The sequence below is a fragment of the Aquarana catesbeiana genome, linkage group LG01, assembly GCF_042186555.1.
Source record: "Aquarana catesbeiana isolate 2022-GZ linkage group LG01, ASM4218655v1, whole genome shotgun sequence".
Classification (NCBI taxonomy): Eukaryota; Metazoa; Chordata; class Amphibia; order Anura; family Ranidae; genus Aquarana; species Aquarana catesbeiana.
Window position 1 is genome coordinate 167270637 of NC_133324.1, and position 25871 is coordinate 167296507.

Sequence of the window (25871 nt, forward strand, 5' to 3'; positions counted from 1 at the left end):
CAACCTGTGAAGCTCTGGTGAACTCCATTAAGGCAGTGCTAGAAAATAATGGTGGCCACACAAAATATTGACACTTTGGGCCCAATTTGGACATTTTCACTTAGGGGTGTACTCACTTTTGTTGCCAGTGGTGTAGAAATGAATGTTTGTGTGTTGAGTTATTTTGAGGGGACAGCAAATTTACATTGTTATACAAGCTGTACACTCACTACTTTACAAAATAGCAAAGTGTAATTTCTTCAGTGTTGTCACATGAAAATATATAATGAAATATTTACAAAAATGTGAGGGGTGTACTCACTTTTCTGAGATACTGTATATATGGTATATACTTTTTAAATTCATTTTATAAAACATATTAACTTTATGCTAAATTAGTAAACCCTAACTAAATCATCTTTCCTTTGCAAAAGCAAATTATAATCAACTGACAAATAAAAATTAACAGTTTCTCTTTTTTTCATCCTTTTTTACATAATAAAGTTTTTATCTTGAAAACGTAGCATAAGAGAAAGTATAGCATAAGACAGTAGCAAGATCTTCAGGTAGATCATATGACTATTAAAGAAGTAGCTAGGCATACAGTGCATTAAATAAAATATGAGACAACAGTATATTTTATCCTGGCAATAGGCAGTGTTGATTGTGAAATGAATACTTTCCAGGCCATGGTGAGTATGATGCCCCGTATACATGATCGGATTTTCCGACAACAAAACCGTGGATTTTTTTCTGAAGGATGACAGCTCAAACTTGTCTTGCATACACACAAATGTTGTCGGAAATTCCGAACATCAAGAACGCGGTGACATACAACGCGTACGACGAGCCGAGAAAAAGGAAGTTCAATAGCCAGTGCGGCTCCTTCTGCTTGATTCAGAGCATGCGTGAACTTTTGCGCGACGGACTTATGTACACACGATCAGACTTTCCGACAACAAGTTTTGTTGTCGGAAAATTTGAGAGCCTGCTCTCAAACATTTGTGTGCAGAAATTCCGACAGCAAATGTACGACGGAGCATACACACGGTCGGACTTTCCGACAGCAAGCTCACATCGAACATTTCCCATCGGAAATTCCAATCATGTGTACGCGGCATAAGATGTAGCTCCATCAATATTAGCCAAGTAATGTCGTGATTCCAGTCATAGTGTCTCCAAGAATGTATGAGAAGAAGGAATGAAGTCAAAAAAGGTTTCAGCAGTGGTACATAATACGGGAAATAGGGAGGAGAATAAGAAAGAAGGGTAAGGGGGATTGCCCCATAAGAATAAATGCTATCTTATATTCTATGTCAAGAAATAATTTCGATTAGAACAGGTGTATGTAATATAGCTTGAAATTGGTTGAATCCATATATATGAGTCATGGACACCAGGTCTGATATTGAAGCTCATATCTATCATGTATTCATGCAGTTAAGCCCTCCACACTCATAATATGGCACATTTCTCTAGGCCACTCAGATATGGATTGGCATACACTAGATATGTAGGGCTTACTGCTCAGGCTGCTAAAAGGAAGAAACTGAGAAGTTCCTTCATACTATCAAAGGTGGGTCCCGGAAAGAGAAATAGAAGGACATTATTTATGAAGTGTCCTGGTGGAGTATAGGAATACACTGGTCCAGAAGTTCCTAATATGTGGGCAGCCCCTCCAAATTTGACACACTGTGGCCTTCTTCCCTCCACATCTCCAGCAAATATCTAGAAGGGAGCGTGTCATTCTTTGCAGTATAAAGGGTTTTCTATACCTCCTAGTTAGAGGTTTGTAACTTCTTTCCTGTAGTAAGATTATGTGTGGGAATAAAAGATTTGAGCACATCAGAGTCAGTAAGTGTAAAAAAAGATAACAGTTATGGCTTTGCTGCTAAACCATAATTATCATCTAATATAAAATATCAAAATAGGAAATAATGGACTAGAATAGCCTATCATAAAGTGTTTTCCCTTTTGGATTTCATTATGTTTTTAATAATATTTATTGTTTAGTAGCAATGCTATAACTATAATCTAAATTACAGACATGCACCGCCTACATTTCTCCTGAAAAAGTGTGTATAGAATTAATTACTGATATGTGAATACTGTGACATCTGTGATATTGATATGATGCAATAGATGAACAGTATCTTTGATGGGTAGAAGTAGAGGTTACCAAATGAATGTAAATGAAATAATTTCAATATATGGAGGAAAAGTGATATTTATGCATGGTGAATAGCATTTATAATGTTGCCCCCTTATTGGCAGCCATAATGTTATAATGGTTGCCTCCTTATTGGCAGCCAGCTTCTAGCCTCATTGTTACGTCATATTCCAGCACTGGAGCTCACAGCAAGTGACTTGGAGTGGAAAGTGGGAGCTGAGGTGTAGGTATAAACAAGGTACCTACATGAGATACACCAGAGATGCAGTGTTGGATCCCTGTAAAATGTACATACCTCAGTACATTTATTTAAAGGTTATTTTTAAAGAAACTTTACTGCAGACTGAAAGTAGATATTATTCTCTATTGTGCAAATATATGAAAAAATATAAAATGAGGTCTCATGACAGGTACTCTTTAAAACATTACCACCGTCAAGAGATCGTTTAAATTAGGAAAAATTCACAAGGTCTACAAATAAGGAAACTTAGTTTGTGCACAAATTCTGCATATAAATTAAAATTATTGTAATAGTTTCTACAAGCATACACATATGCTTATATGTTCACTATAAGTATTAAAAATGCATATACTGATATAACTGTAAAAAAAACAATATCACACATCGTCGGAAAAAAAAAAATGGACATGGTCACATGGACTGAACAGACAAACCAAATCAATCTCATTTTAAAGATAAACATGCATATTTTCACAGCAATAAACTGTACCATAAATCTATCCATATTGCAACGAAAATAACTGCATTGACTTCAAAATTGCATGACACAGGATTATCCCCCAGGTTCAGTCACATCAAGTTCCCATTTACCACGTATGTCAGAAGGCAATTTGTCCCACATTACCACTCTACATAAAGGCATAACACTCCCATGGATCTATCGCTTGATTATAGCAAGGTAGTGCAAGCAAAATATGGACACAGAAATGCAGATGTCAGGAGCATTAAATAATCACAAAGAGATTGCCATCATTTCACCTCCACTTGATATTTTAATCTTAATGACATTTCCATTTCCTTCTCAACAGTGCTGGAAGCTTTAATCACTTCTTATGACACAATATTTCCTTAGGTGAAATAAAACACATTGTTGTTTAATTCCTGGTGACATAATTAGCATTTGTTAGAATGTTTTATTTGTTTATGGACCAATATTTTTTATTATCTGGGATTTAGAAATAAAGCAGACCACAGGCATGGGATGAACAGATGGCTGGACTGGGTGAGGATCACAAGTCTATGGCAGCAGCTGCCACTGCCCCAGTGGGTAAAGTTGGAAGAGACTGATGTGGGGGGTTAAAGCAGAATTAAAGTCCCGCTTTTAAAAACTATGAGCAAGCAGCCTCTTTACTGCAGAGACATACATTGTCTCTTCTGCAAATATAAATAAACCTACCTCTTTTCACAGCCTTCTTTGGAATTCGCCGTGCAAGCCTGGATGACTAAGGAAGCTCTTCACTGACCACAAATGTAAGGGGACACCTTCCAAGTACCACGAATATGAGGGAACCCTACTTTATTTTTGGTCATTATCTTTTTTCCTTTGATTACCATTACTTACCGTGGTTGCAAACCCTGTTACACCACTTTTACCTACAGGTAAGCGTATAATATAGCTTACCTGTAGGTACCGTGAATATCTCCTAAACTTGCACAGTTTAGGAGATATTCACTGTATCCGCATGTGCCGACGTCATCAGCACATGCACGCTGAAGAAAAGGCCTGCTCGTGCCGTTCCTTCAGTAGCTGTGCCGTGAGCGATGGCTCTCGCACACATGGGAGGGAGTGATGTCATAGCGACTACAGCCAATCACAGCGCCGGAGCCCGCGAACCTGGAAATAACTCCGGGAGACATGTCATCAGTCACAGCAGTGTGCAGTGACCACTGCAACAACTTCGATCTAAGGTAAGTATTTCATAATGAGCCAGTATGCGATGCATACTGGCTCATTATGCCTTTGTCTTGCAGGTTTTTTATTTTGTCTGAGTTTACAACCACTTTAAAGTGGTTGAAAACTCCAGTCATGAAATTTGAACAAAGCACATACTGTACATATGTAGTGTTTACTTGTCTCTCTCCAAAGCTCTAAGTGTGGTTTCTCTCTGGTGCTTTGTTTCTCTGTTATCAGCATGAGTCATTTCTGAGATGTTTTCCAGACACATGAGATAAAATTTGTGATGTATAGGGAAAAAAAGCACACAGCTTGTCTACTCAGAACACAGCTCTGCATGTTCCTTCATTCCTCTGCATATTTGGAGTGGGATGTGTCCCTTTTCTCCAATCAGCTCTTACACTTTGTAAAGGAGCTGTAACTGCTACTCTCCACCCTCTCCTCTGTGCCCCTCAAAGATGCAGAAGGATTTTATCACAATTGTGCTCTTTTGAAGGGTTGTAGACAAGAGGACACCGCAGATAAACAAGTAAAACCAGGCAATTTTTTGCAATACGGCACTGCGTTATTTTAACTGACAATTGCGCGGTCGTGCGATGCTGTACCCAAATAAAATTGATGTCCTTTTTTCCCACAAAGAGAGATTTCTTTTGGTGGTATTTGATCATTTCTGCAAGTTTTATTTTTTGAGCTATAAACAAAAAAAGGCTGACAATTTTGAAAAAAAATATGTTTTACTTTCTGCTATAAAACATATCAAATAAAAAAATTTAAAAAAAAATCTAATTTCTTCATCAATTTAGGCCAATGTGTATTCCGCTACATGTTTTTGTTAAAAAAAATCCCAATAAGCGTATACTTCATTACATGGTTGGTAAGGTTGAATACAGGCACCAGTCCATCTAATTCAAACTGTGTGGATGAAGTGAAATAAAATATATTTGGGTACAGTATTGCATAACCGAGTAATTGCCAGTCAAACTAAAACAAATCAGTTTAGGCCAATATATATTCTTCTACATATTTTTGGTAAAAAAAATCGCAATAAGCATATATTGATTGGTTTGCACAAAGGTTATAGCATCTGCAAACTATGGGAAAGATTTATGGCATTCTTCTTATTATTTTTTTTACTAGTAATGGAGGCGATCTGCGATTTTTAGCGGTACTGCAACATTGCCGCGGAGAGATCGGACACTTTTGACACATTTTTGGGATCATTGACATTTATACAGCGAACAGTGCTATAAAAATGCACTGATTACTGTGTAAATGTCATTGATAGGGAATGGGTTAACACTAGGGGGCGATCAAGGGGTTAAATGTGTGTTCCCTCAGTGTGTTCTAACTGTATGGGGATAGGACTGACTGGGGGGAGGAGACCTATCGTTGTTCCTACTTAGTAGGAACAAACGATAGGTCTCCTTTCCCCTGAGAGAACAGGGATTTGTGTGTTTACACACACAAATCCCTGTGCTGGCTCTCATGCACGCGATGGCGCGTGGCCGGCAGTGATCGTGCCCGCTGACTACGTGTAGCAGGGGATGACGTACCCTTACGGGGTTTTGCGCATCTGTGCCATTCTGCAGCAGTATTTCTGCGTGAGGCGGTTGGCAAGCAGCTAGACTATTCGGTTTCATCATTGTCATTCCAGTTGCTTAGTTTCTCTCTCTCCTTGCCCTCTGGGCACAAAGCGCTGCAAACAGATCCTTTCCCTCTCTCGCCATGCACTTATCTCCCCTGCCTCTAGCCAATTGCCTGAAAAAAGTCTGCCTGCTCTTTTATGCAGGGGTTTGTGGATGCTGTAGATCAAGCCCCATTAGCTTCCAAGGCACAGTGTACCTTAAAAGACTACATCTCCCAGTGTACTCTGTGCAGCTGTACCATCAAGTATTTTTGCTACTGATTGGCTATAGACCCTACTGCCAGGAGGGAGGGAGAGAGACAGGAGAGAACTGGGTATCACAAATGGATGATGCGGGGGGGGGGGGGGGGGGGAACACAGCCAAACAAATGGATGCAGCAGCGGGGTAGGGCGGTTGCACAGCCATTAGAGCACCCAGCTACAAAAACACTATGCTTCAATTATGAATGAACACAGTGAGTGATCAGTAGCAATGTTCAGGATAAGAAGGGGGTGGTATATATGACAGAGCTGACAGCTGGCAAGAGAGAGAGGAAGGGAAGCCCCGCAGCACTGTGGAAGGAGGGGAGGCACTGAGGTAGTGGTGCTGTGTGGGGTGGTGGGAGGAAATCAAGGATGGGGGGCCAGTGCCTGGCGGATGGAAGATGGTGGTGGGGGTTGATGGTGCAATTGAAACTGCATAACGGATATAATTCACATTCCGAATTCTCATGGTTTCACCTGCAGCAGCCGACAGACGGGTGAGGAGTAGAAGCTAGCAGCGCTGTGAGGGGGCTGATAGGTGTTCTCTGTTGGTGAATTGGTGCTGTGGGAAGGTTGGAATCAGTAGAGATAGGGCAGAGCAGCGGGGTGGAGGGGGGCACATTTTAGGTGACTGATCACAGCTATTCTTTTAGTCTGCATACTAGCGGAAAAGTTCTGCTATAAGTTTATGGTCACTGAAGTGACCATGAGCCTACAACAGAAGGGGGAATGCAGCTGCCATAAATTACTGATCTCGCCAGGTGAAATAGTGGTGGCAGTAAAAGAGTTAAAATCAAACACATAAAATGTATATATTGCAGCTTAGCAAGCCTTAAATGCGGTTGCCGCTTTGATTAGGCTTTTTTTAGATGGACTTGACTTACACCCTAGAACCAAACTCCAGGCAACAAGCAATTACAGAATTGTTTTTCCTTTTGGGATAAAGGCTTTCAATAAATGAATAAAAGTTGATTATTGTAAGTACCCCTGTCACTGGTAAATGGTTTGTCTCAACCCTGTACATGTCACTTTTGCTGGAAAGCTTGGTCTGTTAAAAAAAAAAAATAACAGACTTACTAGCAGGCTTACCAGTTGAAAATGTAAAAAAGCCTAAAAAGTGTAAACTAATGCAGCTATCACATTGATTGGTAAGCTAAACATAATACCTGTTTGTTTTTTGTTTAATACCACTTAAATGAATAACAGTTTGTGTAATCAATATTTGGAAATTTGGTATTCAGAGGCATGATGAAGTGTACTGGGTGAGGTTTTAGATATCCGGCACACTTCCTACCACAATGACCTTCTCTTTTGGGCTTTGATGACTAGGAGGACGTGTTGCTGAGCTGTCCAGAGCTCTCCTGGGCTTTAGGCTGCAGGAGTTGCCCCTCTAAATTGCTGAAAGGTCTTAAGGAAACACCTTGGACAGTCTCCTACAACCTGGATTTGGTGAGTGACTGGTAGGGAAAACATACCAGGAGATAGATAATAGATAGAGAGTTTGATAGATTTTGAAGAGGATCACTGAGCATAGTCTGGTGATAAGGGCCATCTTCCTTTTGGGATAACCAGATATTTTCTTCACCCTTCTTCCCATATTTGTGGCAAGTTATTAAATTGGTTTGGGTTTAGTGTACCCAAAATGACTGGTGACAACCTGAAGAACCACATTTGATACTGAATGTGCCTGAGACCTTACTGCCACGTAAATGTGCTTGGGACTTTTGTAATAAGGTGTTAGTTATCTGAAGCTTAATCCTGATTGAAGTCAGCACTAATAGTCATAAACTTGATTATGGAACAGCAGGATATAGACATACTTGGACTAGTTTTTACATGTATAATTGACTGCCTTTGTATATTTTTAAAGCAGCTTAAAAAATAAGGATTATTTGGTTGCTGAGTACTATTACAAATTCCTAATAATAAAAGCTAATTGGATTGCTGTAAAACCCTTGCTACTGTTTATCAGAGTCTGACCTTTTTGTGACGTATAGATGAAGTTTTCCAGCCACACTCCTTGTCTTTTGGGTTTCAGGTGAAACAGTGATAAAGACTAATCTGCTATCCAGCAGATGCAAGTAGAGGTGCTGTCCGTACACCAAGATATCATTCCAATATCTGCTTTTACTTAATTACAATACAATATGCAATGTCCCCCCAAAAAATGATATCTTTTGAAGAGAAGCAACTGAAATGCATGTCAAACTTTGGTCAGCTGATTCACCCTATACACTTCAATGTTTTGGTGCAGATGACAGTTCTGAAACTGTGTTTGACGTGCTTTGGGTTTTTTGGATGTAGCATGTCCTATTTGTGATGTAAGAAAAAACAAAAGGGAAAAACTGCGCTAAATAATAAATTATCAAGTGAAATAACTCAATAATGTGATATAAATCAATTACATATCATGGTGAAAAAGCAGCGACTCTGACAATATGACACCCATATAGCACTGGAAAAATTAACAAACAAATAGAATCGTGCTAATAAATTGCATAGAGACTGAGAAAACAGTGTCAAATCAAGCTGAACTAAAATAGAATATAAATCTAGGAAATAAAGTGGCATCAAGGGTTAACACCAAAGCAAACTAAAGTCCAAAACTAAGTGTAATAAAAAATAGTCTTAAATGGTGGAAAATAAAACCACCTAAATGAAAAAACATCCAAGTGAATATAAATGTAAATATTCCTCCATGAAAAGCAGTCCACCATCAAGAATGGAAGGAGTCGCTCCTTACCAGAAAGCCATGATCCCCCACTACAGAGGATCATAACTTGCAAAACATCTGAAACTGGCAACTGGGACTTGCATCTGTATCCACTTACGAGGTCATCAAATCATTAGTTATGGACCAGCTCGTAGAAGATGCGTACCATAAAATGAAGATGGAACTCATATAGTGTAAAACCTTTAAGGACTTTATTAAAACTAATAAAATTCACACTTACAATGTCACCCAGAAAAGAAAAGCCTTAAGTTCGGTCCATTGGCCGTGTAGACTCGGACAAACCGGTCCTACTGGAGATCGAGCACAGATTGGAGGTGACGTCAGCACGTCGTCCTGCTCCGCCCTACGTGTTTCGTGACAACATGCCCCTGGAAGACGTGATGTTGTCACAAAACGCGTAGGGTGGAGCAGGACGACGTGCTGACGTCACCTCCAATCTGTGCTCGATCTCCAGTAGGACGAGTGCGGAATTTCTGACAGAAAGAGTCCGATGGGAGCTTTTCATCGTATATTCCGACCGTGTGTTCGCCCCATCTGACTTTTTCTGTCGAAAATTCAGACGGACTTAGATAGAGAACATGTTCTATATTTTTCCGATGGAACAAATTACTATTGGAAAAACTGCTCATTGTGTATGCTGTTCCGACGCACCAAAAACAACGCATGCTCTGAAGCAAGTACGAGACGGAAACTATTGGCTACTGGCTATTGAACTTCCGTTTTCTAGTCCCGTCGTACATGTTGTACGTCACGGTGTTCTGGATGGTCGGAATTTGGTGTGACCGTGTGTATGCAAGACAGCTTGAGTTGAATTCTGTCGGAACTTTGTCGTCAAAACCTTCAGAGTTTATTCTGATGGCAAAACCGGTTGTGTGTACAGGGCATTACACTTTATTTTCTTTAGAAGGTAGTATAGAAAATCCTGTCCCCTGCCAGCACGCTGCAGACAACGACCCTTGTTCTCTGTGTTATCCCTCTGCAGAGGTCTGAGATGCCCCCTCTTAAGTTAGAGCCAAAGCTCTCTACAATCAGCAGAGCATGAGGTTTACTGTTTGGAGAGCTCCAGCTCTCACTGAGTAGTGGGTATGACAGACCTCAGCAGAAAGACCAATGCTACCACATGAAGAGCAAGGGTTCTTCTCTACAGCATGCTGGCAGGCAACAGGCTTCTCTACCCTGGCTGTTTTCTATAGGGAAAAAAAAAGTTTGCACTCCTTTGTATTGATATAACTAGAATGCATTTAGCTGATTTAAAATGAAAGTTAATTTGAGTATTAAATTGGAACTAAAGTTCTCAATACTTACTTCTACTTCAATGTTCTGATGCTGGCAAGGTCCCTCCCCAACTCTTTCTCCCTGGCTTTTTCCAAGTGTAAATCTTTGGCAACTGCGGGGTGTGACCCCAATCGAGGAGTTCAGTCATCCGGGCACACATGCACTGTCCTGTAATGTAAACGGAGCTGTGCATGTGCAGCGCAGTGTACATTTTAAAGAAGACTGCGAGCAGGAAAGTACAGTAGGTTTATTTATTTGCAGAAGAGACATTACATGTGCCTGCCTGCTCCCAGTTTTTTTTAACTTTAGCATTTAGTTCTGCTTTAAATGCTTAGTCTATTTAATATTTGAGTCATTTGAGTCAGGTGGGTTTAAACTGCTGGCCTTTAATATGTATTGGGGACTCTAGCTGTGAAGTCTCACTGACAATGCTCCTGGCCCTGTTCCTTTTGGTTCCATAACATAAAATACAAAACTATCAATGTGAGTAGCAACCCCATGTAATGGCAGGAACAGCGGTGAAAATCTAAAAACACAAAATCTACCCCAAAAGGTTTAAGAAATGGTTAGGTAGTTTACAGTGGTTCTAAAGTCTAAACATATTTTCCCTTAATGCATTCCCTGCATTAAGGTAAAAAATGCTTCACTACCTGACCCCCCCCCAGCCTCTTGTTCCTAAACAGTCACCTTCCTCCTCTCACCACTCCAGCGCTGTCCTGTCTGCAGCATTGCTCCTTCTCTTTCTAGTCTCACAGGAGACACAGGCAGCAGCAGAAGCTGTAGGTTCCTGCTGCTGCCAGACAAATCCTTTGAGGAGGGAGTGTAGGGCATGGCAAAGCCACTCTGTATACAGTGGGACAAAAGAGTATTTAGTCAGCCACCAATTGTGCAAGTTCTCCCACTTAAAAAGATGAGAGAGGCCTGTAATTGTCATCATAGGTATACCTCAACTATGAGTGACAAAATGTGGAAACAAATCCAGACAATCACATTGTCTGATTTTTGAAAGAATTTATTTGCAAATTATGGTGGAAAATAAGTATTTGGTCACCTAAAAACAAGCAAGATTTCTGTCTCTCACAGACCTGTATCTTCTTCTTTAAGAGGCTCCTCTGTCCTCCACTCATTACCTGTATTAATGGCACCTGTTTGAACTTGTTATTAGTATAAAAGACACCTGTCCACAACCTCAAACAGTCACACTCCAAACTCCACTATGGTGAAGACCAAAGAGCTGTCAAAGGACACCAGAAACAAAATTGTAGACCTGTAGAGCAGGCTGGGAAGACTGAATCTGCAATAGGCAAGCAGCTTGGTGTGAAGAAATCAACTGTGGGAGCAATAATTAGAAAATGGAAGACATACAAGACCACTGATAATCTCCCTCGATCTGGGGCTCCACGCAAGATCTCACCCCGTGGGGTCAAAATGATCACAAGAACGGTGAGCAAAAATCCCAGAACCATATGGGGGGACCTAGTGAATGACCTGCAGAGAGCTGGGACCAACGTAACAAAGGCTACCATCAGTAACACACTACCCCGCCAGATCCTGCAGTGCCAGGTGTGTCCCCCTGCTTAAGCCAGTATATGTCCAGACCCGTCTGAGGTTTGCTTGAGAGCATTTGGATGATCCAGAAGAGAATTGGGAGAATGTCATATGGTCAGATGAAACCAAAGTAGAACTGTTTGGTAGAAACACGAAACACTCGTCGTGTTTGGAGGAGAGAGAATGCTGAGTTGCAACCAAAGAACACCATACCTACTGTGAAGCATGGGGGTGGCAACATCATGCTTTGGGGCTGTTTCTCTGCAAAGGGAACAGGACGACTGATCCGTGTACATGAAAGAATGAATGGGGCCATGTATCATGAGATTTTGAGTGCAAACCTCCTCCAATCAGCAACGGCATTGAAGATGAAACGTGGCTGGGTCTTTCAGCATGACAATGATCCCAAACACACTGCCTGGGCAATGAAGGAGTGGCTTCGTAAGAAGCATTTCAAGGTCCTGGAGTGGCCTAGCCAGTCTCCAGATCTCAACCCCATAGAAAACCTTTGGAGGGAGTTAAAAGTCCATGTTGCCCAGCAACAGCCCCAAAACATCACTGCTCTATAGGAGATCTGCATGGAGGAATGGGCCAACATACCAGCAACAGTGTGTGACAACCTTGTGAAGACTTACAGAAAAAGTTTGACCTCTGTCATTGCCAACAAAGGATATATAATAAAGTATTGAGATGAACTTTTGATATTGACCAAATACTTATTTTCCACCATAATTTGCAAATAAATTCTTTCAAAAATCAGACAATGTGATTGTCTGGATTTGTTTCCACATTTTGTCTCTCATAGTTGAGGTATACCTATGATGACAATTACAGGCCTCTCTCATCTTTTTAAGTGGGAGAACTTGCATAATTGGTGGCTGACTAAATACTTTTTTGCCCCACTGTATGTCTATGGACACACACAGCCTGGCTTGGGAGCATGCACATACAGGTGCCACCTTAGCTGCTGGCTTGCTGAGAGGGCATTCGGAAGAAGAAGAGGGAGCAGAGAGCGCTGGCAAAGGACTCCAAAAGAGGATTTAAGGGACCGTTCTGTGCAATACCACTATACAGAGTAGGTACGTATAACATCAATTTTATTTTAATAAAAAAAAACCTTTACGATCACTTTAAGTATTCAATATCTGCCCTAAACTAAAATATCAATTCTAGGTAGAATAGACTGTTAAAAAACATTGACCCAAACTTGTCCCATGGCTTTCTTTTGTAGACCTTTACTGTTATCCAGAGAACCTTGAAAACAATAATCCTTGCCATTTATGCATGTAATGCACCCTGTATAAGTATTCTGTGCTGGCCCTCTACATTCATTGCCATTCTGCGCACACCTAACTACTGTACCTTCAGCACTGACATACTGAGAGAGACAGGAAGGGGTGATTATTTTAGCATAATGCATGATTTCATATGCTACAATGTGACAATCTGATAACCTTGAATTTTACATTTATCTTCAAATAAAACAAAATGAACTATGTTCTTTAAATGAGTTGCTCTATTTCACAATCTGCAATGTACTTTATGGAAGCAATGTTTTATGATAATATCACTCCATATATAAATCATATGATTGTATTGTCTAGGCCTCCCCAGTTTATCACATTTCACTGGTGGTTACCTGGCACATTGGAGGTGCCATGTAATTTTTGTGTCATTGTAACTTTCTTGAGAATTCTAATAAAATAAAGACATACCGTCTATAAATGTATGCACAACATGCCTGACAATATACATAGCATAACAATGAGTGTTTTCAGTAAAACTTTAGCTGATGACGGGAAAGCAGAAGAAGAATAGCAAAGACAAGAACACAAAATAAAAGTAACATGTACACGCAAAGCTACAGTAAGGGATTTTTTTTTTTCCAGCGGAAATGTGGCGAAACAGAGTGCCCCCACCTTCAGTGCTGGCCCTGTGCTTGCCGCTTACTACTATCACTTGTAAACACAGAAGACTAGCTCCTGAGTCTACAATTGATAGTGCTCATCTCGCAGCGGCTCCACCAAACCATTGCCACCCTCCCTTTCCCCTCCATTTACCCCCAGCACTCAGCAACGCTCTGGTTCAGTGCTCTCTAGTGCTGACTGCAGAAAGTCAGATTCTGCTGACATGTGCAGGCAGGAAGGGAGCTCACTGACCAGCCTCAGATATCCTGCCTTAAAGGATACAACCTCCAGTAGTTTGTTTTGATTGATGCATAAGGGGAGGGAGCTAGCGGGATGTTTTGGGGTGTCAAGAATGTGTAAAGGGATGCTGCTTAAATCATTTTAATCTGTTTGAAGATTGTGCAAGTAACTTTGTTTGCATGCACATCAGAAGGTCCTTATTCATTTTTTCCTTTTTTCTGCCGCTGGCCCCACTAACATTGCTTCAGTTTATTATCAGAGTGCCCTGGAAACCCCAAATTCTAGGGTGTGAGTACAAATCTATCTATCTATCTATCTATCTATCTATCTATCTATCTATCTATCTATCTATCCAGGGCCGGTACAAGAGGGGGGCAGCTGCCCTGGGCGGAGTGTGGGAGGGGGCGTAAGGTTGGGACCATGCAGAAGAATCTATCCACCACCATGCTCCAACCTCTGTTGCATCCCAAAAACAAAGCTGAGGATGCCTTCATACCTATTGGCAGCCCAGAGCCCACTTTCTATGGCAGGATCCACGCCCCTTTATAGAAAGGAGAAACTCAATCTCATTCTGTCTTGTGTTCCTGTTAGTCTATCCGACTGCATCTAAGCTTTCATAGTAAGAGCGGCAGCTTGGGTGGGTGGAGCAAGCAAGGCAACACATGGCAGTCTGAGAACTTCTTCCTGCTCAACAGGCGCAGAGCATACTGAACATGTCAGAGGAGGGATGTCAGTCTGTGTGTTCTTCTACTCAAAGTCCTTGCTACTCTACCTTCCACACTGTAGCTTCTCAACCTGTGAGTCCCGACTGCTCTGCTTTCCTCACTGTTCAGTGCTGTACTGTAAACCTGCTATGCACCTTGCACTGCAGGTTTACTGAAAGACAAAGTAACATTGTTGAATAGCTTTGCACTATCCTGAGACTTTTCAGTCCGCTACTTAGATGTATTCCACGTGCACACTATACCTGATTAGAAAGCATTCTTTTAATAAGATATAATGTGGAAATCATCTACACTGGAAAAATCCCAGTATAATGCACACCTATTCAAGAATTTGAGCATAAAAAACAAAGGATGTGGTGCCATATAACATCCCAACTCCAGAAAAGTAAAAAGGTCCACCTTCGCAGTGCTGGGGGAGAATAACTCGTTCCACATGCCTGTTTCTTTGCTCCAGCCAACTGCAGTGCTCTCCTCCTCCCCGCAAAACCTCAGCATTATTGCATACCATACAAAAGCATTAACCCCGCATGGTACGATGAGAAGCCTGGAGCGTGACCACAGCCACTCCCAACATACATAGCAGCTGCAGGGAACAAATCATAGTACTGGAGGGAGCCTGCTGAAGCAAGGAATAAGCTAAAGCTACCGTAGGTACACACAAATCAAGATTCAGTTTAGCAGGGATTGGTTGAATTTCGATCTCTGTGTAGCCAGTAGCCCTCTCTGTTTGAAGCCGATCAGCTTCTGTCAAATAGGACTGCTGGGAAACCTTGTTCAGTCAGCAGCTTGCAGCCAAATTGGCTGCAGCGCTGATCAGTGAATTCTGACAGCAGGAAGTCTCAGTATAAGAATACGATGTCCCACGGGAGTATTTCTGCATCTACCTCACTTATGTGGGTGCAGGAATCTGCTTCTGGGTGAATGGAAAAAAAAACTATGAATGTGTACTAAAAAGTGGAACTGCACCCAAAAGAGAAAGTTTTTCTTTTTCACCTCCTCTAACACCTGGGCAATCTGAGCAGAAGTTCCCACCTCTTTCCCAGCAACTTTCTGCGACATATCACAGGTCCCAGAAAGCTGTGGGACTATTTACAGAGTGCAGTGTGGATCACAAAGTGCAGCTGTGAAGCCGCTTTGGCTCACAGCTGACTTCCTTTTGTAGACATGACAGTTCCGGGAACCTGAAGACTGGTGAAGAACTGGCCCAGCCCGGCCCAGGTGAAAACAATGATGGATTCCTGGACAGGCAAGTGTCCTTATATTAAAAATCAGCAGGACTTGTAGCTGGTGACTTTTCATTTTTTGGGGCCACTGAAGATTCAGTTTAAGTATTTATTCCTTAAAGCAGTATTAAACCCTGAAGCAAGCATTTATTATATTGCAGCTCACCAATTCTTAGATGTGATGGCTGCATTCGTTTTTTTTTTTTTTTAGGCTTTCTTTCTAACCATTTAACACTGACCGGTGTGCTTACAATGACTGTTTGCTGTAACTGATTGAAAAGTGAGCTAAAGCCTAGGTTCACATTGATCATTAATGTGAACCTAGGCTTCAGCTCACTTTTCAATGATTGATGCGATTTGGCATGCGATTTGACATGTCAAATCGCATGCCAAAGCGGTGGCTATTGTTGGCAATGTCTCAGAAATCACTCCCGAAGTCGGACTGACATGCGGGTATGAAATCGTGCGAGTTCAGCTGAACTTGCACGATTTCAATCCTGCTGTCAGTGTGAACATGGGCGGAGTCTTCAATTTGTTATTGTATCTAAGGCTTGATTCACACCTAGGCATTTTTAGTGCTTTTTGCATTTTGCAGATTTGCACTGCAGTCCATTTAACATGGTTTCCTATGGAATACGTTCTGTAATGAAAATCTGCAAAATGTAAAAAGCATTATAAATGCATAGGTGTGAATCCAGCCTAAGGCTCTGTTTCCACTACTGCGACTTGTTTTGCGACTTGACACGCATGAGAAGTCAAAACCCATGTATTTCAATGGTCCCTGTTCTAATTAGTGCGACTCAAGTCGCAGCGTCTCCAAAAAAGGTTCTTGCACTACTTTGTTCCCTCTTCGGTGCGACTTGTTCTCCATAGAAAGGTATTAAGTCGCAATGCAGTCGCATGTACATGTCTGACACAGCAACTTTGTTGCGACTTCCACGGAAGTCTACAGAAGCACATGATCTCTGCTCCTCCCAAATACATCACTTCCTATATTGATGTACGTGGGTGTGGAAGACAGGAAGGGGAAGTAACTAAGCAGGATAAGGAATTACATCACTCTGGCTAAATCGCAGAACATCAAAGTCGTTTTTAAAGTCACATCAAATTGCAACATAAATCGCATTGTAAAGTCGCAGTGTAAATCGCACAACTTTGGGGACGCAATAGTGGAAACATAGCCTAAATATGCTAGTACTAACACTCCCCTCCCCCTAGACTAACAATAGTGCTGTCCAAAGGTGCCCCCCTATGCTCCTTGATCTGGAGAGGGGCGCTTGAATATAGGAGGCACAGTATGTTACTGGCCAGATCACCTGGTAAAACCAGAGGGGGAAAAGCCTAAGAAAAGAAAACTAGTGAAGCCACCACATCTAACAATTTATAAACTGCAATGTATTACAATTTTGGTGTAGGGTTTAACCACTTCCGGACCGCCGCACGCCGATATACGTCCTAATATTGAAGAGGGATATCCTTGTTATGGCAGCAGCTAGCTGCCATAACCCTGGTATCCTGGTATCCTCTTCTTTGGTGGGCAGATTTTCGATAATGGTCTCTGCAGTGGATTCGCCGCAAAATCACTTTTATTGGCGGCGGGAGAGGGCCCCCCTTCCCGCTGTGCTCCGTTGCCCTCCATCGCTTACCGGATCCGTCGGCAGCAGCGGAGGCAATCGGATCCTCTTCCTTGCTGGGTATGGAGACGAGTGAGGGGAAGATGGCCCCCACCCGTCTCCATACCATTGCAGGGCGGAAGCAACGTCAAAACATCACTTCCACCCATAGCTCTTAAAGGGCCATTTTTTTTTTAAACGATAACATTTTTGTTTTTTTATTGCATTTTAGTGTAAATATAAGATCTGAGATCTTTTTGACCCCAGATCTCATATTTAAGAGGGCCTGTCATGCTTTTTTTCTATTACAAGGGATGTTTACATCCCTTGTAATAGGAATAAAAGTGACACTTTTTTTTTTAAAGAACGGTGTAAAAATAAAAAATAAAAGGTAAAATAAATAAGAAAAAAACAAAACATTTTAAACGCGCCCCGTCCCGCCGAGTTTGCTTGCAGAAGTGAACGCATACATGAGTAGCACATATGAAAACGGTGTTCAAACCACACATGTGAGGTATTGCTGCAATTAGTAGAGCGAGAGCAAATATTCTAGCCCTGGACCTCCTCTGTAAGGCCCCTTTCACACTGGGGCGGTGGGGGCGTCGGCGGTACAACAGCGCTATTTTTAGCGCTGCTGTACCGTCGTTCTTGCAGCGGTATTCGGCCGCTAGCGGTGCGGTTTTAACCCCCGCTGGCGGCCGAAAAAGGGTTAAAATCCCTCGTACAGCGCGGCTATAGCCGCGGTATTGCCGCGCTGTCCCATTGATTTCAATGGGCAGGAGCGGTTTAGGAGCGGTGAATACACCGCTCCTTCACCGCTCCAAAAAAGCGGTTTGCAGGACTTTTTTCACCGCCCTGCCTGCGCACCGCTTCAGTGTGAAAGCCCTCGGGCTTTCACACTGAACAAACAGCGGAGGCTGTTTAGGGGCGGTTTGCAGGCGGTATTTTTAGCGTAATAACGCCTGCAAACCGCCCCAGTGTGAAAGGGGTCTAACTCAAAACGTACAACCTGTAGAATTTTTTTAAACGTCGCCTATGGAGATTTTTAAGGGTAAAAGTTTGTCGCCATTCCACGAGCGGGCGCAATTTTGAAGCATGACATGTTGGGTATCAATTTACTCGGCATAACATTATCTTTCACAATATAAAAAAAAATGGGCTAACTTTACTGTTGTCTTATTTTTTAATTGCAAATACCGCAATTTTTATTCTCTAGGGTGTTAGGAAAAAAATGTATAATATTTGGGGGTTCTAAGTAATTTTCTAGCAAAAAAACTGTTTTTAACTTGTAACAAATCTCAGAAAGAGGCTCTGTCCTTAAGTGGCTAATACATATTCTCAGCTACTAGGTTCAAAAAACAGGTATCCCATGCATTACAGGAGCCCCACTGCAAGGGTGGATTTTTTTACTTCTTTATTTTCTTGGAGTTGGGATTTGAACCTTTATGATGAAAGAGAAAGTCATAGAAGACACCTGGGTCAGGTAGGTACATGGGTGGTTTTATGTATATATAGTATGTCCAGCTGTGCTTTAGGGTGTACTCCTTGGTCTCTGCACTTTACCCACTCTTGAGTCCTGCACTCATTATTTTGACTCCTGTACATCATTTTTGCTCCCAATTTAACCTGTCCTGACCTCTGCACTCTATACATAGGTATAATGATCAGGTATAGTTATCAGGCGTGGGTAAGATGATTGGTCATCAACTGGGGAAAGAGGGAGGGGCGCAGTCCGGTATGTTTGCCCTGGGCGCTAGATGACCTTGTCCCACCTATCTATCTATCTATCTATCTATCTATCTATCTATCTATCTATCTATCTATCTATCTATCTATCTATCTATCTATCTATCTATCTATCTATCTATCTATTTGTTTAACAATATATATGCATAGCTGGGTGCAAAATAGACATATTTATTTCAAGATTATGAACAGATTATTTTAGGCATTCAGTGAATATTTTAGCACTTTAGGTAACACATAATAACAGAGGAAACCTTTTTTTCCAGAAAAAGGTAAAATATGACATCTGCTGGCTAAAATGTGAATTTTTATTGGCCTTTACTTAAGATGCAATTATAGGAACAGAGATAACCAGGTACAAGCATTTTTCTCTTTCTTGCAATCCCCTACCTTCCAATAAAGTCATCTCTTTTGCCTGCATCTTTATCCCATACTGTGATGTCAATTACACCTCCTTGTTCCTCGAAGAGATGCATTGTAAATTGCTCCCTCCACTGAGGGTTCAGGGTCTTTGGAAGAGTCTAAATGGAGACAATCAAACTTTGGTGAAGATTTTTTATGCAGTATAAGTGAGAATTGTTGTACTACATGCTATCAATATAGTGTGAATACATTGATTATGCTGCCCTTCTTCCATGTAAACAATATCATCCTATATCAGTAATCCATATTAAATAAATACAATTTAACACACCACTAATGCTATAAGGCCTAGCTATGAAACATTTGTTGGACAAAAATCACACACATTTATGCATGCTGAACAAAAGTTGGCCATGATTTCTATATTAGAGTAATTCTAATGGGGCGTACACATGGTCGGACTTTTCAGCTACAAAAGTCCGACAGCCTGTCTGACAGACTTTCGACAGACTTTCGACAGACTTTCGACAGACTTTTGGCGGACTTTCTAACGACCGGACTTGCCTACACACGATCACACCAAAGTTCGACGGATTCGTACGTGATGACGTACACCGGACTAAAATAAGGAAGTTGATAGCCAGTAGCCAATAGCTGCCCTAGCGTCAGTTTTTGTCCGTCGGACTAGCATACAGACAAGCGAATTTCTGGGTCCGGCGGAGTTACGACGTAAAGATTTGAAGCAAGTTCCAAATCTAAAGTCCGTCAGATTTGCGACTGGAAAAGTCCGCTGATCAGATTGTCCGCCGGATTTGGTTCGTCGCCATCCGTCGGACTTTTGTAGCCGAAAAGTCCGACCGTGTGTACGCCCTATTATGGTCGTGAACTCAATCTAGTGGCCAGAATGGGGTATCGTTTTTTTAAATACCCCAATGAGAAAATATAATAATATTTTGGCCACTAGATGGCGCTAACAAGCATAGGGATTACTCTAATACAAAAATTACAGCCCAAATCCATGCAGCATGCATGGAAGTGTGTGACTTCGGTCCAATTAATGTTTTATAAATAGACCCTTTATGTGAAAGCTGACTAGTAGTTTCCCAACCATATGCAGCCTTATTGATGGGGACCAATGACAAAATAATATTCAACTGCCCCCAGTATCCTTATTATGGTTACTAATGTTCTCTCTTGTTATATGCCCGAGTCTCTTATAACATATTGGACGTCTTTAACAGTCTTTTGTAATGGATATGGAAGTAGGGACATCTTCCATTTTTTAAGATAACCAGTATGAGTAATACATCTGTGATAAACAACAGTATGTACTAGATCCACTCTTTAGACCCTCTACGCACACTACTTATCATTTTCTTGGCATCTCTGTTTTGAGGGTTTTTTGGGAGTGATAATTTTAGTGGTGGCTGGTTTTCTGTTGATATAAAGCCTAAAACTGTCTACTGCTATTTAACCAAAACCTATAAAAAATGTACCTATATTTTGCTTACACTCATATCCCCGAAGGATACATAAGGTGGGCCAACTCGATATTGAACCCTGTGGACGAAGACTGGGATGCCATTAAAATTCATGTTCGTGTAAAGGCAGGTTTCCCAATACTTTTGGCAATATAGTGTACATTAGGTCCACACATCACAACTTAGTCCCTCCATTCTCTTAAGACAACCCTGAAGGCAGAGTCTACTAACAAAATTCTGAATTTCAACACAAAACACACATAAAAACCAGTTACCTTGCTTTTGTATTTTTGATGTCCTAGCCGGAACTTCACATAAGGGTCACTTAGTCCATTAGCATCCATGGCTTTGAGATCTTGCCCTTCAATAAGTGTTATGCTCACTACTCCTCTCCAAAAGTGGGATTTTCGGTGCAGGTCTGATATTCTTAAGCTCTGGGTCTGAAACTAAATGACATGATAAAAAAAAAAGTTTACTTTTTGATCTGACTTCTTGCTCTATTTTAGTCATATCTTAGTTGTACTTGGCATCACCTTTATTCTAGTAGTATATTTTGGTGAGTAGTTGAGACTTTTATAAACATGTATCTGTTATAAATTCTGAACAGTTTAGGATATGAAGAGGTTGTAAAACTGGTTGTTAAAAGAAGTGAACTGGAAATGTCATCCTTACTAAGGCTCGGTTCACACTGGGGCGACTTGTCAGGCGACCTAGTCGCCTGACAAGTCGCCTCCCGTTCTGTGCTATGGAACCGTTCTAATCGGAGCGACGCAAGTCGCTCCGACTTAGAAAAAGGTTCCTGTATTACTTTGGGGGCGACTTGGGGCGACTTGCATAGACTTCTATGCAGAAGTCGTCTCGCAAGTCGCCCCGGCAGTCGTTTGCAGGTCGCCTCGCTGAGGCGACCTGCAAGTCGTGCCGCCCATGTGTGAACCGAGCCTCATGTTCATGCAGCTCCCTGTCACATAGCACAGGTTGCAGTTTTGTAGCCGAGAAAGGGGAGAAAGTATTTCCTAAGTTGGCTATAAATGGGCAGTTTTCAACCATTAAAAATGAAAGATGAGAGAGGTTTGCACCCTTGACAACTTTTTGCACCCCTGCACCTTCAGTGATTTCTCAAAACATAGGTAATCATCCTTGCATAAGCAACTGAAGAATCATTCCATTTACATGGAAAAAAGGGAACCATCCTTCAACCATCACAGTTTTCTACAATGCCGAAAAAAAAATGTCTACAAGTAATTATGAATAATTACATCAAACACTTGACCTTTTTTTCCTTTAGCACAGAGCACCCCTGCACCTACAGACTGTTGTCATGAGTACACAAGCTGATTGCATTGTTTGTGAACATTGGGATTTGCACAAAAAAACATCTTTAGACAGCCCAAAGATGATTCTTTTTTTTTTTCCATTCAACCCTGCTGAACCGGGCAAATTTCATATCCTGTATGGCCGGCTTAAAGTGGAACTTTAGTCAGAAAATTAAGTCCTGCTAGATCACTTCAGGCTGACCTCTTTTGCAGGTATAGCTATGTAAAATACTAAACATAAGTGCCTATACTGTTTAAAATCCAGTAATACACTGCCTCACCCTGCTCTGCACATGCTCAGTTGTTCTCTATTTTTTTTAGCACTGTGCTGAAAATCAGAGCCACTAGAGGCCAATCTGCTGACAGCCTAAAGATTTACTGCTGCTCAGGGGCTCTGGGCATCAGCAAAATGGCAGCCTCCAGCAAGAAGAAATTGGAGCAATGCTGGAGGCAATTTACAGCATGCACTGATTTTGATAGCATAGTTATTAATCTGGAATGAATGTTCCTTGCTAAAGAACATTGTTTTTTATTAATTTGTTATGGTAAAGTTCCACTTTAAGTCATTTTTTTCTTTAAATTTACCTTACGATCTAGAAGACAGAAGAATGCAAGGGGGTCTGTTTTGAATCTCTCCTAAGTATCTACAGTTAGTTGTATATATCTAAATATAATCACAGGCAAAATTTTCAGTTGTACCACCAGCAACAGAGCCCAGAAGATGTAGGTCCTATATACATCTGGGGGTGCCATTGGGCTCATTCACACCACGTTCAGAGACCTACATTAAACTGTACAGATCAACACAGGCTCAAAGCAAAGACACATAGAAAGCAATTGTTTTCTGTGTCCTGTTCACTCCACAATACTGCCTTGAGGTGGGTTGCAGACATGCTGCACACTGGACCTCACCTCATGTCACCGCAGCTCCAAATTCATTTGTGATATTCCAATGAAATTAAAATAACAGAAAGGTAAACAGTGTCTTGCATTGTACCAATGCAAGGCACCACATATACATGATGGACACTAGCCTGTACCCTAAAACAGCTGGTTTTATCGTGCCAGCTGGTATGAATGAATGCTAAAGGCATGGAACATCAAATATAATTATGCTTGATGCACCTTATATGAGATTTCCAGTAAAATGGAAGAAACATGTATAAAATGCATGTAAGGAGCACAGTGAACCTACAACACACCACACCTACATAACACAAAAAGGCATACGTGTGAAAGACAAGGTTTCATTCTAATGTGGTTGAATGGTATATAATGATTGCAAAATATGTTAAGTCCTTCTGCTATAGTTTCCTGTCTCTCTGCCTGCAGATACATCTGGATATTAGGATGTGACAGTCAGTGGTGACAGTAGAAATTACATTTCTGTAACAATGGAGAAGGCTCAATGAGGCTGAAGTATCACATGTTCTACTGGAGAAAACACTTCTTTTTAGTGAGCTCAAATGATAAAGTGTTTGGTTGAACAAAAGCACTTCATCTGATATGGATGACGCAAGATATATTGTGGAGACTGGTTCTCATTGGTAAACAGTCACAATAAGGTAAAAAAAAGAAGGCATTCTTATGCAGACGAGTGGGGGGAAGACATACAAGGAGAATAATTGCGTTCATATGTGTAGCGGCAAGACTCTCCATTGCCAGGTCCTGGAAGTCATCTATAATGCCATTTGAACTGGTGAAGTCAAAGCTATCTTTCCTTTGCCTCTTTTCTCCTTTACTTTCTTTTCTGTTACTTTTCTAACTACCATAGCTTTGAGCCCTAAAGTGCATAAATTAGCAAATGGTCTTGGAGTCTAGGGAATACGAGCTCCCTCTTGGAGAGTCCACAGGGGGTCTCTCCTTTACTAAGTTGCTATAATTCCTGTCTTTCATTCTGGACACTTTAAGTAGATGGAATGTCTGCCTTAGCAGCAAAGTTTTGATGTTCAGATGTATTTTGTAACAGAGTCACCTCTACTGTATGTTAGTGGAACGACTGACTTCAGTCAATGTAATGGTACCCTAAAACCCTGGACTAGAAGCTCTTTAAGGCCCCTTTCACACGTGCAGACCATCTGTTGATGGATGAAAAACAGGCATCAATGCATCTCTATGGAAAAACGGATGTAAATGGATGATCATCCATTTACATCCGCTTCCTTCGGTGACGGATCATACCCCTATTTCTCTTCCGTAAAGAAAAATGGATCGGATGAAAAACGGATGTAAACGGACAAACGGTCCAATTTTGCATAGATAAATGGCTCCAGGACTCAAGTGGATAAGGACGCTAGTTGAAGGATGTAAAAAATGATGTAAAAACGGATGAAGAATGGATGAAAAACTGATGACAAACTGATGGAAACTTCATCTGTTTTTTCTTTGAAAAACGTGACTGACCTGATGAAACGAATGGTCCATGTGTGTGAAAGGGGCCTAACAATTTTCTATGACTACCAAAAATGTCTTTACTTTTTTCCTCTTGCTTGCATTGAATGGCAAACATTTTATTTTACTTGATATGTTCAATGGAACATGATTCCTTTGTATTGTTCTTGGAATATAACTAATACACATTTTTGGAAATAAAAAAGAGAAAAAAAATGTAAAATAAAATGTACTCTGGAAAGAAACAGATGACAGGTCTTCATTAAGATTTCATGTATTAAAGTGGAAGGAAACTTCCATGCATGGCTTTTACCTATAGGTAAGCCTATAATAAGGCTTACCTATAGGTAATGTACATTCATACCCCTTGAAATTTTCCACATTTTGTCATGCTACAACCAAAAACGTAAATATATTTTATTGGCATTTTATGTGATAGACCAACACAAAGGGGCACATAATTGTGAAGTGGAAAGAAAATGATAAATGGTTTTCAATTTTTTTTAACAAATAAATATGTGAAAAGTGTGGCTGCATTTGTATTCAGCCCCCCCCCCCCCCCCCCCCCGAGTCAATATTTTGTAGAACCACCTTTGACTGCAATTACAGCTGCAAGTCTCTTTAGGGATGTCACTACCAGCTTTGCACATTTAGAGAGTGAAATTTTTGCCCATTCTTCTTATAGAAATAGCTCAAGCTGTGTCAGATTGGATGGAGAGCGTCTGTGAACAGCAATTTTCAAGTCTTGCCAAAGATTCTCAATTGGATTTAGGTCTGGACTTTGACTGGGCCATTCTAGCACACGAATATGCTTTGATCTAAACCATTCCATTGTAGCTCTGGCTGTATGTTTAGGGTCATTGTCCTGCTGGAAGGTGAACCTCCGCCCCAGTCTAATGCCCCGTACACATGGTCGGACTTTGTTCGGACATTCCAACAACAAAATCCATGGATTTTTTCCGACGGATGATGGCTCAAACTTGTCTTGCATACACACGGTCACGCAAAGTTGTCAGAAAATCCGATCGTTCTAAACGCGGTGACGTAAAATACGTACGTCGGGACTATAAACGGGGCAGTGGCCAATAGCTTTCATCTCTTTATTTATTCTGAGCATGCGTGGCACTTTGTGCGTCGGATTTGTGTACACACGATCGGAATTACCGACAACAGATTTTGTTGTAGGAAAATTTTATATCCTGCTCTCAAACTTTGTGTGTCGGAAATTCCAATGGAAAATGTGTGATGGAGCCTAGTCTTTTGCAGACTCTAAAAGGTTTTCTTCTAATGCCTTGTACACATGGTCGGATCTTCCAATGGAAAATGTTTGATGGGAGCCTTTTGTCGGAAATTCCGACC

The 25871-nt window shown here is 41.2% G+C and overlaps 1 protein-coding gene across 5 annotated transcripts in view; it reads right to left on the reverse strand.

The window, feature by feature from the left end:
• The window catches only part of MCTP1 (multiple C2 and transmembrane domain containing 1), a 1184139-nt gene that overhangs the window by 657966 nt on the left and 500302 nt on the right, over nt 1-25871 (reverse strand). For all 5 annotated transcript variants that reach the window (XM_073624522.1, XM_073624521.1, XM_073624523.1 and 2 more), the window contains 2 exons: nt 21084-21254; nt 19355-19485 (listed from right to left, as the gene is read on the reverse strand). In XM_073624522.1, coding sequence (XP_073480623.1) covers nt 19355-19485; nt 21084-21254 — 302 coding nt within the window. The remainder of the gene's footprint in view (nt 1-19354; nt 19486-21083; nt 21255-25871) is intronic.